Genomic DNA, 16,394 nt, shown 5'->3' on the forward strand with positions numbered 1-16,394 from the left:
TCATGCCACACTTAATTGATTCCAGCTCAGCACAATTAAAGCACTCACACTTGCTGTGGGGTGCGGATGGTGGTATAAAGGGGTGGCTGAGGGGGGATGAAGAGAGGGGTGGGGGGGTGCAAGGAAGACAGGAAATGAGAGGAGGAGAACAGAAGGTTGAAAAGAAGTGACGATTTGAGTTTTTTGTGTGAGCAAAGAAACAGCTTGGAAGGAGGCGACGCACACTCACACGAGTGTGTGCGACAGAATCAGGCGACAAGGAGACTAATTAAGGAGCAATTAAACTTTGGCATGATGACCACTATGTGACCACTATGTGTCGCTATGCCAGCTTGACTTTCTACAGCCTGACCAAGTTTTGGTGTGTGTTCTTACCCGATGGACTCCCCCACAACACTTCATGATGATCTGCAAGAAGTGGCAACAAGAAAGAGAATTAGTAAGGCTCTCAATGAAAATGAAAGTGACACCCAAAAGACGCTGAGTCAAGTTGGTACCTGAGCAGGTGTTCATGATGTCATCACACGGAAGATTCGGAAGTGTGGTCTGTCACTCGTCACACCTGTCCATCAAAACCCTTTTTGATGTTCTGATCCAACTTGCCGGACCGCATCCCGCCAGAATCTCCTTGACAGATGGGTGTGGGCGCTCATGTGACACCCCTTTGTCTGCAGGTGTGTATGTGTGTGTGTGTGTGTGTCCGTCGCCCCAGGCTCTTCCTGTAAGCACGTCCCCCACACCCCTCATGGCCCCCCCAGGAGACATGTGCAGGTCCTAAAGTGTTCCCCAGTGAGAACAATTAGAGCCTAAACACCTAAACGCTCACGTTTGTTTACTCGGACCAAATTGGCAATGTGTCCTACGGTTACCTCAGGGTACCAAATTAGCATTGGCATGCCGTTTTTGGGTCGTGCCATGTTGAGATGCTGTCAGGTATTTTTTTGTTGCAGTATGGCTTATATAAATGTTCATATTTTGAACTTTTTGTTTTTGTGGTCAATCGATGCCTTGAAACTGGTTCAGGAGAAATCACGGTTGCCAGGTTTTAGGTCACAACCAATCACAGAACTGGTGAGCTGTGATTGGCTGAAACCTGGCAACAGTGATGTCATTTTCAGTCAACAGCAACAAAATGGCTGTCTCTTGATATGGACATCCATCCATCCATCCATCCATCCATCCATCCATCCATCCATCCATCCATCCATCCATCCATCCATCCATCCATCCATCCATCCATCCATCCATCCATCCATCCATCCATTCGTATTATTGTAAAGAAAATGTTTCGGTTGACTTCCTCTTTAACAATATAATAAAACTATGAACATTTTGCTATGAACTATGAACATGACTAACTTGATGGATAATTTAACTGTCACATTTATTAACATGAATAAAATTAGCAGTACTAACATGGTTGGATTCCGTATATTTGTGTGTTTATACTAAATCAATCAAATGAAACATACATAAAGCGGCCGCTACTGTAAATCAGTGGGAGTTAGGAAAGTGGTGTTGATGTCCAACATTTGCAAAGAACAAAATTTAAAAATAAATGGAAAATATTGGCCAGATGGCGACTGAATCCAAAAGACAGATGACATTTCTATAGATACGGCGTATGGTATTTTTCACGGCAGTAGATGTCGTTGCTCGTTTGCCGCTCGTTTGCCTTTCACGGATCTCCTTTAAGAACTTCCTGTCAGCCGATGATGAACGTTCTCAACTTTATGGCTCGCCAAAGTGATGACAGACAGATGGACGCAAAGTATTCAGCTGGGGGGGGCGGAGAAACCAGGTGCCCAGGCGGTGCCTGTAAGTGCCCCTTGCACACGCCTCAAAAACTTCAGACTCCGCCCACTTGTTTTACTTTCGTCATATAACAAAGGATTATACAATTGATATTTTGAAGCTATTGCTGATAAGATTCCATGTGATATGTATAGCAATGCCTACTGATCTTTATTGTGTGGTTTGCACAATCATTTGGAAGGCAATGTAATGGCTTACGAACTGTAATGGCTGTTGCCACAACTTTCTAGCATTTCCAACAAACTACACAACCAAAACCCACTTGCTTTTCAATGGCTCATTATCACATTGGATTAACAGTACATATTCTACTGAATTTTCTTTCTGAAAATCAAGTCATATGATTGATATTCCTTTCAACTTTTTTGAAGCTGCTATTTTCATTTTGGGATATGTCCATACAAATGCATCTTGGCGTTAGTGTTGGCTCGTGAGTGGACGATTGCTGTCACAATGTACCCTACACAAATCCGAAACATTTCTTCACTATTGAGTTTGCTAGCGCATGCGCAGTGACACTGACCGGCAGAATAACATCCGGTTGTTCCCAAAGATGATCTTTTTTCTGAAATAATTTTACGTTTACGGACTTAAATACGAGTCAAAATTTGGGTGCATATTATACATGGGTACAGGCTTTTTTCCAGCATCGACATGCCATTTTTAGGGTGCGTATTATACATGGGGGCGCATTATACATGGAAAAAAACGGTAAATGCACATCACTACGTGGTGTCTTCAGAGTTCCTGCTTTAAATTCTTCTAAAAGTCTTACTCAAGTTGTCTTTGGCGTTACTGACAATGGAGGGCGCCTCATGAGGTTATTGCAGTCCACCAAAGGGATCTGTAAGTGCCAGAGTGAAGGAGCCATTTTGCATTTACAATAGCAGGGGGCCATTTCTGATGTATCAATTTGTAAACATAAAAATTGCATGTCGTTTTTCCGATTCTATAGAAACAAACAAAAAAAACAAGCGCATATGCTTGGGATCAATTATGCATCTAAACCCAGAGTTTAAACACATTTTTATGAGGTTGTTCACATCTTGAGCAAAAGTTTGGGCTGCCATCGTTTGTGAAGGTCAATAAGGACATTGAGTGCCTCGAGTTTGAAATGATAAAAAAATAGGACTTAAACCGTTACTGTTTCAGCCTTGAGACATTTACATTTGCCGACATTAAGACCCCTCTTAGCTATGTCTACGTACGTAGACAAAATCTATGTCGAACTGATCCATGATTTGTAGATGTAGGCGTGTGTGCATCTGTGAGCATCGTTTGAGTAAGATGGCTGCAGGGCTACTCTCAGCTCAAGTATATAATTGTGACAAATTCTCGTAAAAAAAACAACCTGTCAGCCCCAAGGCCAAAAGTGTCAATCGTCACGCAACTTCCAGAAAGCTCCCCGAGAAATCACCAGACCTTGGGGGATTTGGGGACAGGCGGTGGGGGGTATATAATAGCTAGCTAAGAGTTACCTATTAGCAAAACAACACCCAAACAGACGCACACACTAATTACCACCTGTACTACAACTATGACAAGAATGTGAGAAACTCATAACTCCCGTCAGACATTACTAATCAACTTCAGGAAACACTTAGCCAATGTCAGACATGACAAGTCAACTTAGAAGACAACGTAGACTCCCTTTCAGACATGAGTAGTTGACTACTGGGCCATCGTTATAGACATCACTAGTCGAGCATTGAAATTCCTGGGCCACTGTCTGACATTACTAGTCAACTTAGTCACTGGGACTTAAGTCAAGTCAGAAATGAAAAGTTTACAACAACACCACTGTCAGACCTTAAATTTAAAGAAACATAAGAAGCATTTGCTTGTTTTTAGGTCACTGGCCAGGTGCCTTTTATTTGAAATGGAAAACTTGGAGTTTGGTGAATTTTGGGGAATGTAAAAGAAAATTTTCAATATATACTGAATGAACTGAAGTTGGACTGCTTTGATCAAATTGTGAAATGTAAAAAAAATGGTGGTTTTATGCCTCATCTCAATTTTTTCTTTGTTTTTGAGTTTTAAAGGGAGCTTCAGCATCACCAGCGTAATCCGATAATCTATATAATCATGTTTACAAGAAGCAAATAAAAAAAATAAGTCATTGCAAGAAAGCCACGAATTGGATTGAATGGAGCCAGAGCTCTATCTAGTGGTAAAAGAGCAGAACAGTGAACAGATTTGATTTACTGTTCCAAGAAAAATGATAAATTTACATTTAATAGAATCGGCTAGGTGCTCAACCAACCAAACATAAACAGCAAAAAAAAAAAAGAGCCACCCAGATAGAAGTTCCAGTCAATTGAGAATGTGAAAGTACCGAAGACCAAAAAGTAGACAGACTAATAAAATATTATACAGGTACCGTTTATTCCCAACAAAATGGCAAATGAGAGCTACAATATAATTGTTCAGTGACATCATCGTCTTGCACGTAACAGGGCGTCCTTCTGTGGAGTTCCTCAAGCAAAACTACAGTTTAAAAAAGCACTTATAAATAGGAAAAATAAAGCATTTAAATAATTCCATTGCATTTCTTTCATTTGATGCGATTTTCTGTCAACACTGAGTAACAAAAACAGAAACGAAAGAAACTTGGGGTGTGTAAACTTTTGTGCTCAGGGGCCACGTTTGGCTTAAGTAACCCACATCAGAGGTGTTTATTGTTGTTGGTCTTTATTATTCGGATAAAACTGCAATTGATAAAACTAATATTTAATTAAATACAAAATGTGTATGAAAATATTTTATTTTAACATCATGTTTACTTTTTATTCTTCACTATAAAGGAATTTTAAAATTAGAGCCTGACGAATGGAAAATAAATAAAAATGCTTAGGGACATTTTCTTAGTAGAAAACAAATTAGATTTAAATAAAATAATGTCGAAAATGAAGACACTCATGTTTTTACTAAAGTTAATTGACCAACCACTTGACAAAAATTTTAAAAAGTTGCATTTAAAAACATTTACAACATATTATTAAAGAGAAATTAATTGACTAGTCAAGATTAAAAATAAAATAAATAAATAACCATATTTTGGAAAACTAAACTATACAAAGAAATTATTATAAAAATTACTGATCTTTATTGTTGTTTTCAAGGTATCCAATATTTACTTTTTTTTTTTCAAATTTTATTTATGGACAAGCAATCAAGCTGTGATTTAGTGAGATAATTTAACACAAACAGAATCAGTACATTAATATATTACATGGATAATTTGGAGTGCAAGCAATATGTAATTAATGCAAAAAACAAATTGTAATAAGATGATTTTCATACACATTTTTAATAGCTATTCTTTTTTACCATTTTTTAAATGTGATCCTTTTTGACTAATGTTGGACATTTTCTTGACAAGGAATCCATTTTTTAAAAAATGTTGCTAAAAAATAATGAAAACTACCATTTGAAAGATCGCCCCTCCCCCCAAAAAAAGTTTGCTGTAGCGGTGACAAGAATCTTGTTGAGGAAGTTACTGCCAGCACGTTGCACAGCATCTGGCCGTAGCAAAAGCAACGGCGCCACTTACTGCTTGCTCCTCTTACACTCAATTTAAGGCTGTGTTGGGAATCACGAAAATGAGATTTCATGTCGTCATCACCAGATTTAAAGTCATCATAGTTTTCAAGAGGATCTTGAAGTAGGACGTTCAGACAACATGTGACGCCAGGATAGATCCAAACATGAAATCACAAGTCTACATACCACAGTAGGAAAATGCACTCCTATTTCGGTAAATTGCAGTTTTGATATTCAGCCTTTATCCCGCAAACATGGCCGGTGGTCAATGTACGTCATCAAGTTGAACCTTTAAATCCTCATGATATTTAAAGTCATCATGTTGACTTTTAATCTCACCAGGGTGACTTTAAATCTTGTATTTTTTTTCTTGTTGTGTGACACCAGTCTTACTATTATCTCAAGTATATATTTTCTTTGAGTGTGTGTATGAGTATGTGTGGTGGTGGGGTTTATAGATTTTGAATTCAAACACCCACTAAAGGTTGGGAAACTTGATTTGGAGGATAGTCACCATTTACAACATAGTAACAACACCAAATAATTATTTCAGAAGTAGGAAGAGAGGCATTCCCAACGCACCCAAATTGTGCTTCAACTGCTTTTTGTTCACGAGCTATCCAAAATAAAAGACACGGTTACTTTGCCTGTGTGTCCTACGTGAGCAGGCACCAGGGGGTCTGGTCTTGGTCGCACTCCAGCCTGGTATTGATAACTGTGCAGGGAGCGCCTCCTATAGTCAGTTCCTGGCGGGATTCCACTTGGTAGCGCAGGTTGCTGAGGCCCCCTTCAGGATCCACTTTGAACTGCTCCTGCACGCCACAAAAATATTTCCTATTGAGGTCGGCTTTCTAAAGACATCCGAGAGGAGGGTCGCTGATGGTGTGGGCCCTACACTTGCCTGTCTTGTGTGCTGACATCGTAAATTTGATTTCCACATGACGATGCGCGTGTGTGTGTGTGCACGCGCCAAGACAAAACATAAAATAAAATCCATTCGAGAAGTTTCAATTTGTCTTACACTCATGCTTTTATCCAAATGACACTGGTCTCCAAATTTGTAATCATTTTTGTTTAATCTGAGAATTTTTTATGTTGACCAGTAACTGTCCAATTAGTAGGTAACAATAAAATAATGTTCTAAAATTGTACTTTTTTTACAATCCACTTATCGTTGAATAAAAGGTCAATACAAAATGTAGTAAATCTACTTGAACCACCGTGACAACAAAAAAAAACCAACTTCTTAATTGAATGTTAAAAGCAAGCCAAAGTGCAACAATAATTTTTGTCCCTTGAGTGCATGCCGTGACCAACCTGCTTCTGAGCCGCTACTCGCTTCTGGTCCCGTTTGCGCCAGGCCGAGTCATGCACGTGCAGGAAGGTTTTGTATCCTGTGGTGATGTCGCTCGGCCGGAACAGCTGTAAATTGGCATTACAGCTTGGATTTGAAAGAAAAAAAAAAACTACCAGCATTTGTTTTGAAGAAACACGCCACCCACCTGCAAGCCTGCCTTTTGCAGACGTCTGTAAAACTCGTCGTCCTCACGGCCCCAACCCCAGAAACGATTGGACATCCCGTTACACTGCGCAGATAATTGGTTAAATTAACAAGCATTTAAACGGCAACTATATCACTACATAATGTAAAATTGGTCGTGTCACAAATGCAAAATTGATGAGGTTAAAACGTGAAATTCCTCATGCTGGTGATTACCATTTGGTAATGCTTCTTGGTGAGCATCAGGATGCCACCCACGTAGGTCCTGTAATGGTAGAGGGGGTGAAGCTCTGGAGATGCCACGTGGAAGGGCCCGTCAGCGGGGAAGCCATAGTTCAGCGCCTCGTTAAGAGGCAACAGGTCCACATCGTGCATGGCCAGGTAGTCCGTGTCGTTGGGGCTCTCCAGGTAGCCCACGTTGATCAGCGAAGCCCGGTTGAATCTGCCGGCCATCGCAAAACAAGCAGTCACCAGGTTGTGCCCCATCTTTGAGCTCTACTGGAAGAGCTAACAAATGAAGCGTTTCGCCACGCGGCAAGGCTGGATGACACTTGCATACGGGCTCCTAAAACGAGTTCCTGGATTTCTCTACGCAATAACTGAAGCTCGGCTACAACTGGAGACACGGCGGCGTCTTACCTGTAGTGGTCTACCTGGTTGATGATGAGGATTTGGTGTGCAATCTTCTTCTTGTTGAGGAAGGCGTGCATGAAGGGCACAAAAACTAGCAGCTCATCGAAGCGCTCGCGGAAGGGCACCAATAGCGCCATCTTGTGAGGACCCCACGTCGACTCATCTCGCTGGTGGCTATCGGACCGGCACAAAGGGGGCGGCGGCTCCGGGTGGCGTGCGCCCCGCTGCGACGAGGTGGCGGCCAAGTCCGCTGAACAGCTGAGCTGCAGCCACAGCAGAGACGCAAGCAGCAGCAGCACGCAAAGGCCGAACAGCTTGTACACTGTACAGCGGCCCCACACTAGCCTGAACACACAAGCAGCAGACTACGTCAGCATAATTATTTAAAAAAACTAAAATAAATACACAGCGTCGCTTATAAGTCTTGATCACGTTACGTTACCTTATATCTTGATGACCGTTAAAGAAAACCCAATTTATGTTTTCGTACGCTACTGTTTTTGGTAGCAAAAAATAAACAGACAAAAATATTTTAAGACGTTAATCTTTTTTTTTTTTTTTTTTTTTTTTAAACATGTTCAATATGGCTTAGACTCATTCTTATCAAACTCAAAGACACAAAAGTCCTTCTCCAATCAGATTACCAGAATTGACAGTAAATAAAATTAAAATTATATGGAAACAGTGTTTGAAGGAAAACATTTTTTTCACAATGTAACAATGGATTGACAAGAACATCGCAGCAGAAGGATTTAAGATATTACATTACAAGCAAAAACTGTTTTAATTGCTACCCAGGCCCGTTTGGAAAACATACAACACTAGATTTCACTCCCAAGAAATTAGCTGACAGCTAACACAACACAATTCACAGCAATTGAATGCACATGCTTTAAGTCAAGTTCAACAATATTTTTTATTGTTCCAGCAAGCAATGTATTGTTCCACTGAGAGTCAAAGCTCCTCTATAATCTGTCATCATTTTCTTTAAAAAACATTTTAGTTGATTTGGAAAGAATGCTTGTGGTGCAAGAAGCCACATTAATTGACATGCTCACACACATCGGGTGGTCTCTCTTTTCAAAATCAAGTTTCATATTAATTTGTATTATTTTGTGACGGGATTAAGACAGTGCTTCTCAAAGTGTGGTATCTTAAATGATTAGTGCAAGACTTATTATAAGATTTAAACACAAATGAAATTTAATGACTGTTTTTGGATGCGACGTATTCGCATCTCGACTCGACATATAATTGAATTGAATCGCATTTAGAATAGTTTTAAGCTTTTTAATGTATTTTTCTTACCTATAAAACAAGTGATTCGCAACATATCCACAATGTGCATGTCACAGCGACTAATAATATTAAATGCACGTTTAAGGAATGTAATTGGAGAGGTAATTACTTGTTTTAGGAGTAAAAGTTTGAGAAGCACTGTATTAGTAGTTAGTATAAAGATGTTGCAGAGTACAAATGACAAGTTTGTGTGGAATTCCACTCATTCTTTCACTTACTCCTTGTCTTTCCGGTCTGTAAATTTGGCACTGTCGTTTCTTCAAACAATTCATTTGATTAGGGAAAATGTCCAGTTCAATATATTAATTGATATACGAGGTTGGGTTAACATGAAATTTACCTTCTCTCCTCCTTAAAGTACAGCACAGGTTTCCTCCTCGATGAGAACATCGTGCTTCTTCAAGTTCACTTCTTTAATCTCTCGGGTGAGTCCATAATATCTGACAGAGTAGCTCACGTGTAATCGGACTTCATTTCAACTCGTCCAGTAATGGTCAATTCTTTTCGGCCGGCCAAGAGTCGCTCGTGTCAGCGGCGTCCTCTCGTTTAATGGTTGGACACGTAGCATGTAGCATTAGCATGTAGCATACCTGCGTTGAGCTATAGGATCCTGATCGTGAGAAGTCGAAGCTGGCGACGTAACACGCTACGAGCGCGTTTAACACGGACACGTCACCAACTTAGGTGAGCGGTCAAAACTGATTTTTATGATTTTCCCTCTTGAAAAGATGCAAAAGAACCCTTTAAGAGTTGAATGTGATTAAGTTCGACTTACTTCCTGCTTCAGCGGAAACAAAGCATCCAATTGTTAGTTCCGAGGCAATTTGAAAAGGTTACGGACACTTAAATTTACTACCTGCTATAAAAAAAATAAAACATGGCTACCTGCTTGAGCGGAAACAAAGCACACAATTATCCCAACCCAATTTGGCAACAACGCAGATTTCTCGCCAACGAAAACGATTACAGCGGAGACTCAACGCTTTTACATCTCGCTGCACCTAAAATTACTTTGCATTGCCACTCTAATGATCAATATTGAATGGGTATAAGACTTTATTTGAACATCTTTTGAATCAGTGCATTTAATATCAAATTTTATTGGAAGCAAAATTATTTAAAAAGAAATTTTTTCTCTTAAAAACCAAACTGGGCTAACCTTTAAAGATGTGTAGAACAACACAAAAAAACGGTATTTTCATTAATTAAATTTTGACACAAATATCCAGAAACAAACATGACAGTGTCACACTACTGACAAATTCAACTTCCTTCCTGCATAGCTGAAATGTCGAGCACGCTAAAAACAGCAAAAAGTGGACATTCACACTAGATGCAGTAACTCGTTTTTCACTTTTGATTTGTTAAAACTCATACTTTTTTTTGGAAGGGGGGGTTTATAACACTAAAATGAAATAGTTTGACATGAGTTCAAATGTGCAGTGATCACATGTGATGTCACACATGCAGCACAATGTATGACTTTAAGTCGTCAACGTCGACTTTTGAAATAGGAGTCAGTACGCGATGCCGTGGGCCTGCTTCACATTTCATTGGATAATCCAAATACTTCCGTCCAAAAGGAAATCATAAATATTAGCAATGGTCTCAAGTAACTTTTGTGCACAGCATCCCCGCACCATACTGCATCTCTTTATAGACTTGGAGCACACCCCAAGTTGCACTCGCACACACATGAGCGTTTACACCAGCTTCTTGGCCTCGAAGAAGCTCTTGAGGTGTCTCATCTGCCAGATGCCGATGGCTACCAGAATCAGGGTCTGCACAATAGACCACCACAGGACGCGTTGGTTGGTGCTGTCGCTGGTCTGGCGGAAGCGCTCCTCCCGGAACTGCAGGACACACATGAACATCACTGTACCAGAAGCGCTAAAGAAAGTCACCTGGGGGATGATCCAAAAACTCTTCCTTTTTCACCATTTGTGGATGATCCAGTATCATCTTAACCCTGAGCTGCATAAGTGGGTCAAAAATGAAAACCCTTTTTTTTTTTTTTTAAACTACTTATAGTTTGAAACCCTAACCCTTGTTTGAAACTCTACTTCGAAACCCCAACCCTAGTTTGAAACCCTAATCCTTGTTTGAAACCCTTATCCTAGTTTTAAGCCACTGGGCTACAGTAAAGAAATATTATTCACAAGAGCTGGCATCAGTGAGGTCTTTTGGGGATGCTTTTAATAAATTCCTTGGCTCAATAAAAGGTTAAGAAACACTGAATTATTGTATTCATAAACAAGATTTCTTATCACAACTCACCCTCTGGTAGTTCTGCTCCTTTTGGATCTGGTCCACCTGCTCTACCAGCTGCCTGACCCGCAGCTGCAGTTCTGATAGTTTGTCTTTGGCGGCGATTTCGGCGTAGTTGTTGGCGTGCTCGCCCACCTGGATGTCCAGGTGGACTCTCTGCAGGCAAGCAGCAAACACCGCTCAAAACAAATGGATGCAGAAGTGGGGGCACATTGTGTGGCGCACCCTCACCAGCATGCCTCCGGCGAAGAGGGAGAACTTAGATGAGTTGGAGTGCAGGCAGATCTGATGTTCTCCGGGCGTGTGAGATGTGAAGGTGAACCTTCCCTCGGAGCCGTATTGTCGAGACATTATCACCTACCAAAAAATAAATACGTTTGAAAGAAAAAAAAAAAGGGGAGACCTACGTAGTCTGCCCAACCGATTATTCAGCCATCCTGTCTGAGCACCGTTGACTGACTCCATTCAATAGACAGTTTTCCTGAGATGAATTGCTTGTCACGTGTCTCAACAACAAAGTCGTATGTCTATCCTACAAACCTTCTCATCGGGGTCTTTGACCTCCACAAACATGCCCAGACCCTGAGTGGCTGGCAGATATTCTTCTTTGTGTTTGTCGTACAGCTGAGTCCTATAGTTGCCTGCAAACACATGGAATCCATGTCTACATTACATGATAACTTCTTTTTGTCACAAACAAATGACGTAAGATCCCACCGAGTCTGCGTCACAGTAAAGATCAATAAAATCTTCTAACTTAGTCTAAAACCACTTTATGGGTAACATTTGTATTTTGAAATAAATTTACATCTCAAGTATTGCTAGGTGAAATGACGGAAGATTGGACGGAAATTTCAGGTTTTAAATCACATTTGAAGAAATGTTGAGCAACTTTGAGAATAAACAAAATTGTCAAAGTTTGTGAGTTAGATGTTAGCATTAGCAAGGCCGATTCCCGGTCTCGAAAGCAATCACCGATAATCATCGTCTCATCTGGTATTTCTTCTATGAAACATTTCTTCTCCGTTTCTCCGATGTGGAAGTACAAGGCGGTGATGAAGCCGTAAAAAATATTGAGAATGAAAAACGTCAACAGAGTCGAGCGCGGACTGACGGGCGCCATCTTACTGTCAGGGGAGAGCGCTACTGCGCCTGCGCATAGACGGCAGTGCCACATCAACCAAAGCCTACGTCCTAGCCAAGCAACGCTTTCGCATTTTTTTTACTTTTTTTTTTTAAATTAGAACTTAAACACTTGGCATCAAAACAGACACACCCAGATATAAAAAAATAATAATTACAAAAACATCGTAAAAACCGTCATTTATAAAAAAAAAAACATCCAGTAATGCAGTTTTCATACAGTAGAGAGCAGTATAATAACAAAGTACTACAAGCGAAGAAGCCCACTTCCGCCAAGCTGTTTCCAAGGTTACCAAAAATGGCGCCCGGTAAGTAGCGCAGTCTCTGAACCGATCAAAAAATGTCGCCATTCACGAGAAATTAAGGATCTAATTTTATATTTTGGATGTTACAGTTACGATATGTGTTCATCCAAAGTGCTACCACGCGATGACCTTTTAGTGTGATTTATGTAAAAAGCAATACGTAAGACTGCTTAAACTGCAATGCTGAGATAAAAGCGAAACTCTGATTATTGATTGGAAACTTTATAAACACCAGCTACCAAATGTTTAAATGGTCGGTACCGAAACTGACATTATCAGGCAAATTAAGTTAGCTTTGCGTCAGTTTTGTGAAGGTAATTGATGATTTGATAAAAATACAACTACAGTTAAAACATTTAAGTCAAAAGTTCCGATTCAGAACATTTAATGAAGTAAATGTTTAAATAGCAAACTCCGAGATGTATTTAATTATTAGTCAATTTAAATTATTTTAAGTGAATTTAGATGTAAGGAGAAAAAAGCTTTACCCTGGCACAATTAAAACAAATACCAAAACGTGCTTTAATAGTTTTGCTAATTTTGTGAAATGACGACATTGCGGTCAACAATAAAGTGAAGTTTGAGCTTAAAAGTAATGTAACAGCGAGGCACATTGTTTCTCATGCCGTTTTTACTGTGATGTCATTGTTTGTCTACAGGTAACCAACCAATTGTATCCTTCACGTGGTTTCATTTTGATTGTGTGTGTGCTTGACCTTGTTCACGTGACCTTGACTTGCCCACACCCTCAGTTGTCATCGACTGCCCTGCAGGTGCTTCTGTACCTCAACTGCTGGTACTTTGCTGCTTTCTTCCTGGCAGATGTGCTCATGTTCATCTATAAAGGTTGGCCGTCTGCAAATCTTCAACTAGTGTGAGCGTCAACAAGTTTCTTTAAAATATTTTTATGCAGGTCTCTTGCTACCCTATCCGACAAGTAATCTGATCCTGGATGTGGTGTTGCTGGTTCTCTTCCTGGGTTTAGAGATTCTGCGGATCTTCTATGGTGGGTGCTGCAAGTCCTTTCACTGACAATGAGACATGGAGACATTTTGAATTAAGGCAAACATGCAAGACTCCAAAGCCACCTTGTTTGAAAGCATCACGATATTTGATTGACTTACATATCCGTAAAAATAGGTTTCTGTAACGCCTCATTCTGGTGTGTTACTTTGGACATTTTCGGATTTTCTTAGAGACAAACCGATTGTGTTTGACTGCTAGCACTTTTTAAATATGTATACTACACAGATGGCTGTTAATGTTAATTTTTAAAGAAATTCGAATTTTAGTCTTTGTGTGTGGGCAAAATTTGAATCACTTGCCATAAAATGCAAACTAATTCTTAATAAAAATGAATCCCTTAAACCAGTTTGATGTACACTGAAATTTGGTGGACTTGTCTGCCACAAAAATATTCCAAGAAGCCATGACTGAAAAAAAGACAAGAAGTCTGACAACTTGGGTTGAAACAGCCATTTTCAAATCAGTTGCCTCATTTAAATAATTTCAAAACCACACTGAGACCAATTTGAGCATGTCTTACATGAGTAGACCCGCAAGCAACCATTTGAAGGTCACGTTGGCCTTTTCCCAGTGTTCTTCAAAGATTAACTTCTTGATGTGGATGAAGACGATTGAGACAGGTGATAAGAGCAGTGTTGTGTGCGTGTCAGGATGGAAGGGCAACCTGTGCGAACACGCGGTGACAACGGCCGTGTCTCTGTTCCTGCTTTTGCCGTGCATCACGCTGTCCGTCTACTTCCTGCTGCTGCAAACCTTTGTGCTACGTCTGGAGTTCCTTCTAGGCTTGGTGCTGCTCTGCTTCTATGGCCTCCAGTTCCTGCTAAGTGTGCTGGCCTTGTCGTCATTTGCAAGGTGAGATAAATGTAACCCCAGCGAGCACCCCCCGCCCCAAAAAAAACCTTCATATCCCACTAAAATGTTCATGTTTACATCCCACAGATCCAAAGTTTACTGAGGCGAACCAAGCATCACATCAAAAACTTCAAATTTCATTTGTACATAATTTTGTCCCACGTCTTGACATTTGTACTTTTTTATCAAAAGAACCAATAAAGATCTGAACACAATATCTCAATAGTCTCTATCAACATCATCTTGTGTCTTTCTTCTAATATCTGTTACATCCATCCATCTTCCGAATGTCAACAAATCACCTATTGACCCCACAAATTCACGGAAGACGTGGTGCAAATAGACAGCAGGTGGCGGCAAAGCGCTTGACTGAAGTTAAGAGACCTGGCCTTAGGTCAAAGCAGAAATCCAAATGACAGAAGAAACGAAGCGTTAATGTCCTCAGAGGATCTTTAGAGTTTCCCCAGATAACCACCGGCTTGTTTTCCTGCATGATGCAAACTGTTTGTCATTGTCACACGCATACGCAAACAAGCGAAAGCGTGTCTTCGTCACAGTATCGCTCAACTAGTTGAAACTTGATTCAGTTTAGTCTCCAAACGCTGCTAATCTGATGGCAACATATCATGTCGATAGTGCTCAGTTGATGGTGTCCTAAAATCTCATTTGCATCCACAAACTCTTACTCCCGCAGTTGGAATTATGTCAGCATGTCCCAACATGTTCATAAAAAGATGAAAAACATTTGACTCCATGACTGAAGTTGTTTTAAACCAAAGCACGCACACACATTTATGGCAAGTGGATGTAGTGACCCGTCACTCCCCTCTGGGACTCCAACAAGCAAATGTGGAAAATAAATGACCGACTTTAAAAGTCCTCGTGGGGCAACGCTACTAAACGTCCTAACAAAAAAACAGCACCATTTATGTCTTGTGAAATTACAACTTGAACCTAGAAAATAGACTACTACAAAACATACAAAACAACTTGTGTTTTAGTTCCCATTTGATTGCCTTAATTAAAGACAAGACAGTTTTGAAATATGCAGCCGTTGAAAACTTAATTTTCTGACAACCAATCAAACTCAATGTTTGTTTTTTGTTGAATTCAGTTGCGCTCCTTCAGTATAGGACCTCATTCTGCCACAACATGCCATGGAAAACATGCAGCCGAATTTTTGAACCATCATATTCCAAAAATTCAAAGAGTCACTCCCCCCAAATATAATTTTCCACTAAAATAAATAAGCAACCCTCCTTCATTTGCGATGAGGCAAATCATTCGAAATTCAAAATGTTTAGTTCATTAATCTTCCGTCAAATGTCTTTGCCATGGCACCTTCTTCTCTCCGCCATCTTTGATTATCGTCACACCTAGTCATTTTCAGCCACCCATGACCTTTGACCTCTTGGTCATGTGATGTCGCTGCTACGCACCAACCTGCCCCAATGCCACGTCAGCGTGGAAAAAGAAGAGAGGCGGAGGAGGTAAGGAGGTAAATAAAGGAGGGAACATAAAAAAAAGTGAGCAGTCTGGCAGAAAAAAAAAAGTGGTAGAGTGAGCCCCCCACTTCCTGCCTCCTCGCCCCACGCCTCTCTCTCTGGCTTTCTGGAAACTTCAGGACAGGATGGAAAACGCCACGTTGCGTGTCACCCAGAACCTCCACCCTCCTCCAATCCAGCCGGTCTTATCATCATTAGGGACCAGACAGCTGGCGGGCTCGATTGCTTCTGTCTGTCTTCAGACATTCCAACGCAGCATGTCATCATTGACAGAATGAAACGTGTCAATGGCCTCCAGGGCTCAGGTGTCATGTCATTTTCACTTTGATTAAATTTCTGTCGTTGACGAATATATTCATTAAGTATGTATGTTAAAGACCAAATCGGTGACAGCATTCTGATCAATTTACCTCGCCCATTTGATAGAAATTAATGCATGCTTTGAGTTCCGAATGGAAACTCAAATACTTGCAGGGTGGCACACAGTCCACAAAAAGGTTTTTT

General features: G+C 40.4%; 3 protein-coding genes across 4 annotated transcripts; 1 reads left to right on the plus strand and 2 right to left on the minus strand.

Annotated features, from left to right (window-relative positions):
* Positions 1–4,181: 4,181 nt before the first annotated feature.
* On the minus strand, positions 4,182–9,659 carry b4galt7 (xylosylprotein beta 1,4-galactosyltransferase, polypeptide 7 (galactosyltransferase I)). 2 transcript variants are annotated; one of them, XM_061272435.1, is made up of 7 exons: positions 9,132–9,659; positions 9,010–9,048; positions 7,499–7,837; positions 7,076–7,301; positions 6,861–6,944; positions 6,676–6,780; positions 4,182–6,170 (listed from the first exon to the last, which is right to left on the minus strand). In XM_061272435.1, exons 1-7 carry the CDS (start codon positions 9,179–9,181, stop codon positions 6,015–6,017), a joined length of 999 nt encoding a protein of 332 aa, XP_061128419.1. In that variant the 5' UTR covers positions 9,182–9,659; the 3' UTR covers positions 4,182–6,014. The 2 variants fall into 2 exon arrangements, with proteins under 2 accessions (XP_061128419.1, XP_061128427.1); XM_061272443.1 differs by lacking the exon at positions 9,010–9,048 and having other exon boundaries at positions 9,132–9,655.
* Positions 9,660–9,829: 170 nt separating this feature from the next.
* tmed9 (transmembrane p24 trafficking protein 9) lies at positions 9,830–12,221 on the minus strand. The gene is made up of 5 exons (XM_061272457.1): positions 12,035–12,221; positions 11,600–11,700; positions 11,291–11,416; positions 11,069–11,215; positions 9,830–10,644 (listed from the first exon to the last, which is right to left on the minus strand). The coding sequence occupies exons 1-5, from the start codon at positions 12,180–12,182 to the stop codon at positions 10,495–10,497; spliced, it is 672 nt and encodes a 223-aa protein (XP_061128441.1). The 5' UTR covers positions 12,183–12,221; the 3' UTR covers positions 9,830–10,494.
* A 228-nt stretch (positions 12,222–12,449) lies between these two features.
* On the plus strand, positions 12,450–14,602 carry tmem216 (transmembrane protein 216). Its single transcript, XM_061272469.1, has 6 exons — positions 12,450–12,510; positions 13,167–13,180; positions 13,260–13,353; positions 13,421–13,513; positions 14,184–14,385; positions 14,473–14,602. The coding sequence occupies exons 1-6, from the start codon at positions 12,501–12,503 to the stop codon at positions 14,486–14,488; spliced, it is 429 nt and encodes a 142-aa protein (XP_061128453.1). The 5' UTR covers positions 12,450–12,500; the 3' UTR covers positions 14,489–14,602.
* Positions 14,603–16,394: the final 1,792 nt, after the last annotated feature.

The sequence above is a fragment of the Syngnathus typhle genome, linkage group LG1 (assembly GCF_033458585.1).
Source record: "Syngnathus typhle isolate RoL2023-S1 ecotype Sweden linkage group LG1, RoL_Styp_1.0, whole genome shotgun sequence".
In the NCBI taxonomy this organism is placed as follows: domain Eukaryota; kingdom Metazoa; phylum Chordata; class Actinopteri; order Syngnathiformes; family Syngnathidae; genus Syngnathus; species Syngnathus typhle.

What these genes read in the sequence shown, in the direction of transcription:
- tmem216 (XM_061272469.1), top strand. An exon ending in GCTCATGTTCATCTATAAAG is followed by an intron (nt 13,354 to 13,420) that starts GTTGGCCGTCTG and finishes ATTTTTATGCAG; the next exon opens with GTCTCTTGCTACCCTATCCG. An exon ending in GATTCTGCGGATCTTCTATG is followed by an intron (nt 13,514 to 14,183) that starts GTGGGTGCTGCA and finishes TGTGCGTGTCAG; the next exon opens with GATGGAAGGGCAACCTGTGC.
- tmed9 (XM_061272457.1), bottom strand. Translation starts at nt 12,182, where the DNA reads ATGGCGCCCGTCAGTCCGCGCTCGACTCTGTTGACGTTTTTCATTCTC. An exon ending in AGATGAGACGATGATTATCG is followed by an intron (nt 11,701 to 12,034) that starts GTGATTGCTTTC and finishes ATGTGTTTGCAG; the next exon opens with GCAACTATAGGACTCAGCTG. An exon ending in AGGAGCAGAACTACCAGAGG is followed by an intron (nt 10,645 to 11,068) that starts GTGAGTTGTGAT and finishes TGTGTCCTGCAG; the next exon opens with TTCCGGGAGGAGCGCTTCCG.
- b4galt7 (XM_061272435.1), bottom strand. Translation starts at nt 9,181, where the DNA reads ATGTTCTCATCGAGGAGGAAACCTGTGCTGTACTTTAAGGAGGAGAGA. An exon ending in AACCAGGTAGACCACTACAG is followed by an intron (nt 7,302 to 7,498) that starts GTAAGACGCCGC and finishes GATGGCCGGCAG; the next exon opens with ATTCAACCGGGCTTCGCTGA. An exon ending in GAGTAGCGGCTCAGAAGCAG is followed by an intron (nt 6,171 to 6,675) that starts GTTGGTCACGGC and finishes TGTGGCGTGCAG; the next exon opens with GAGCAGTTCAAAGTGGATCC.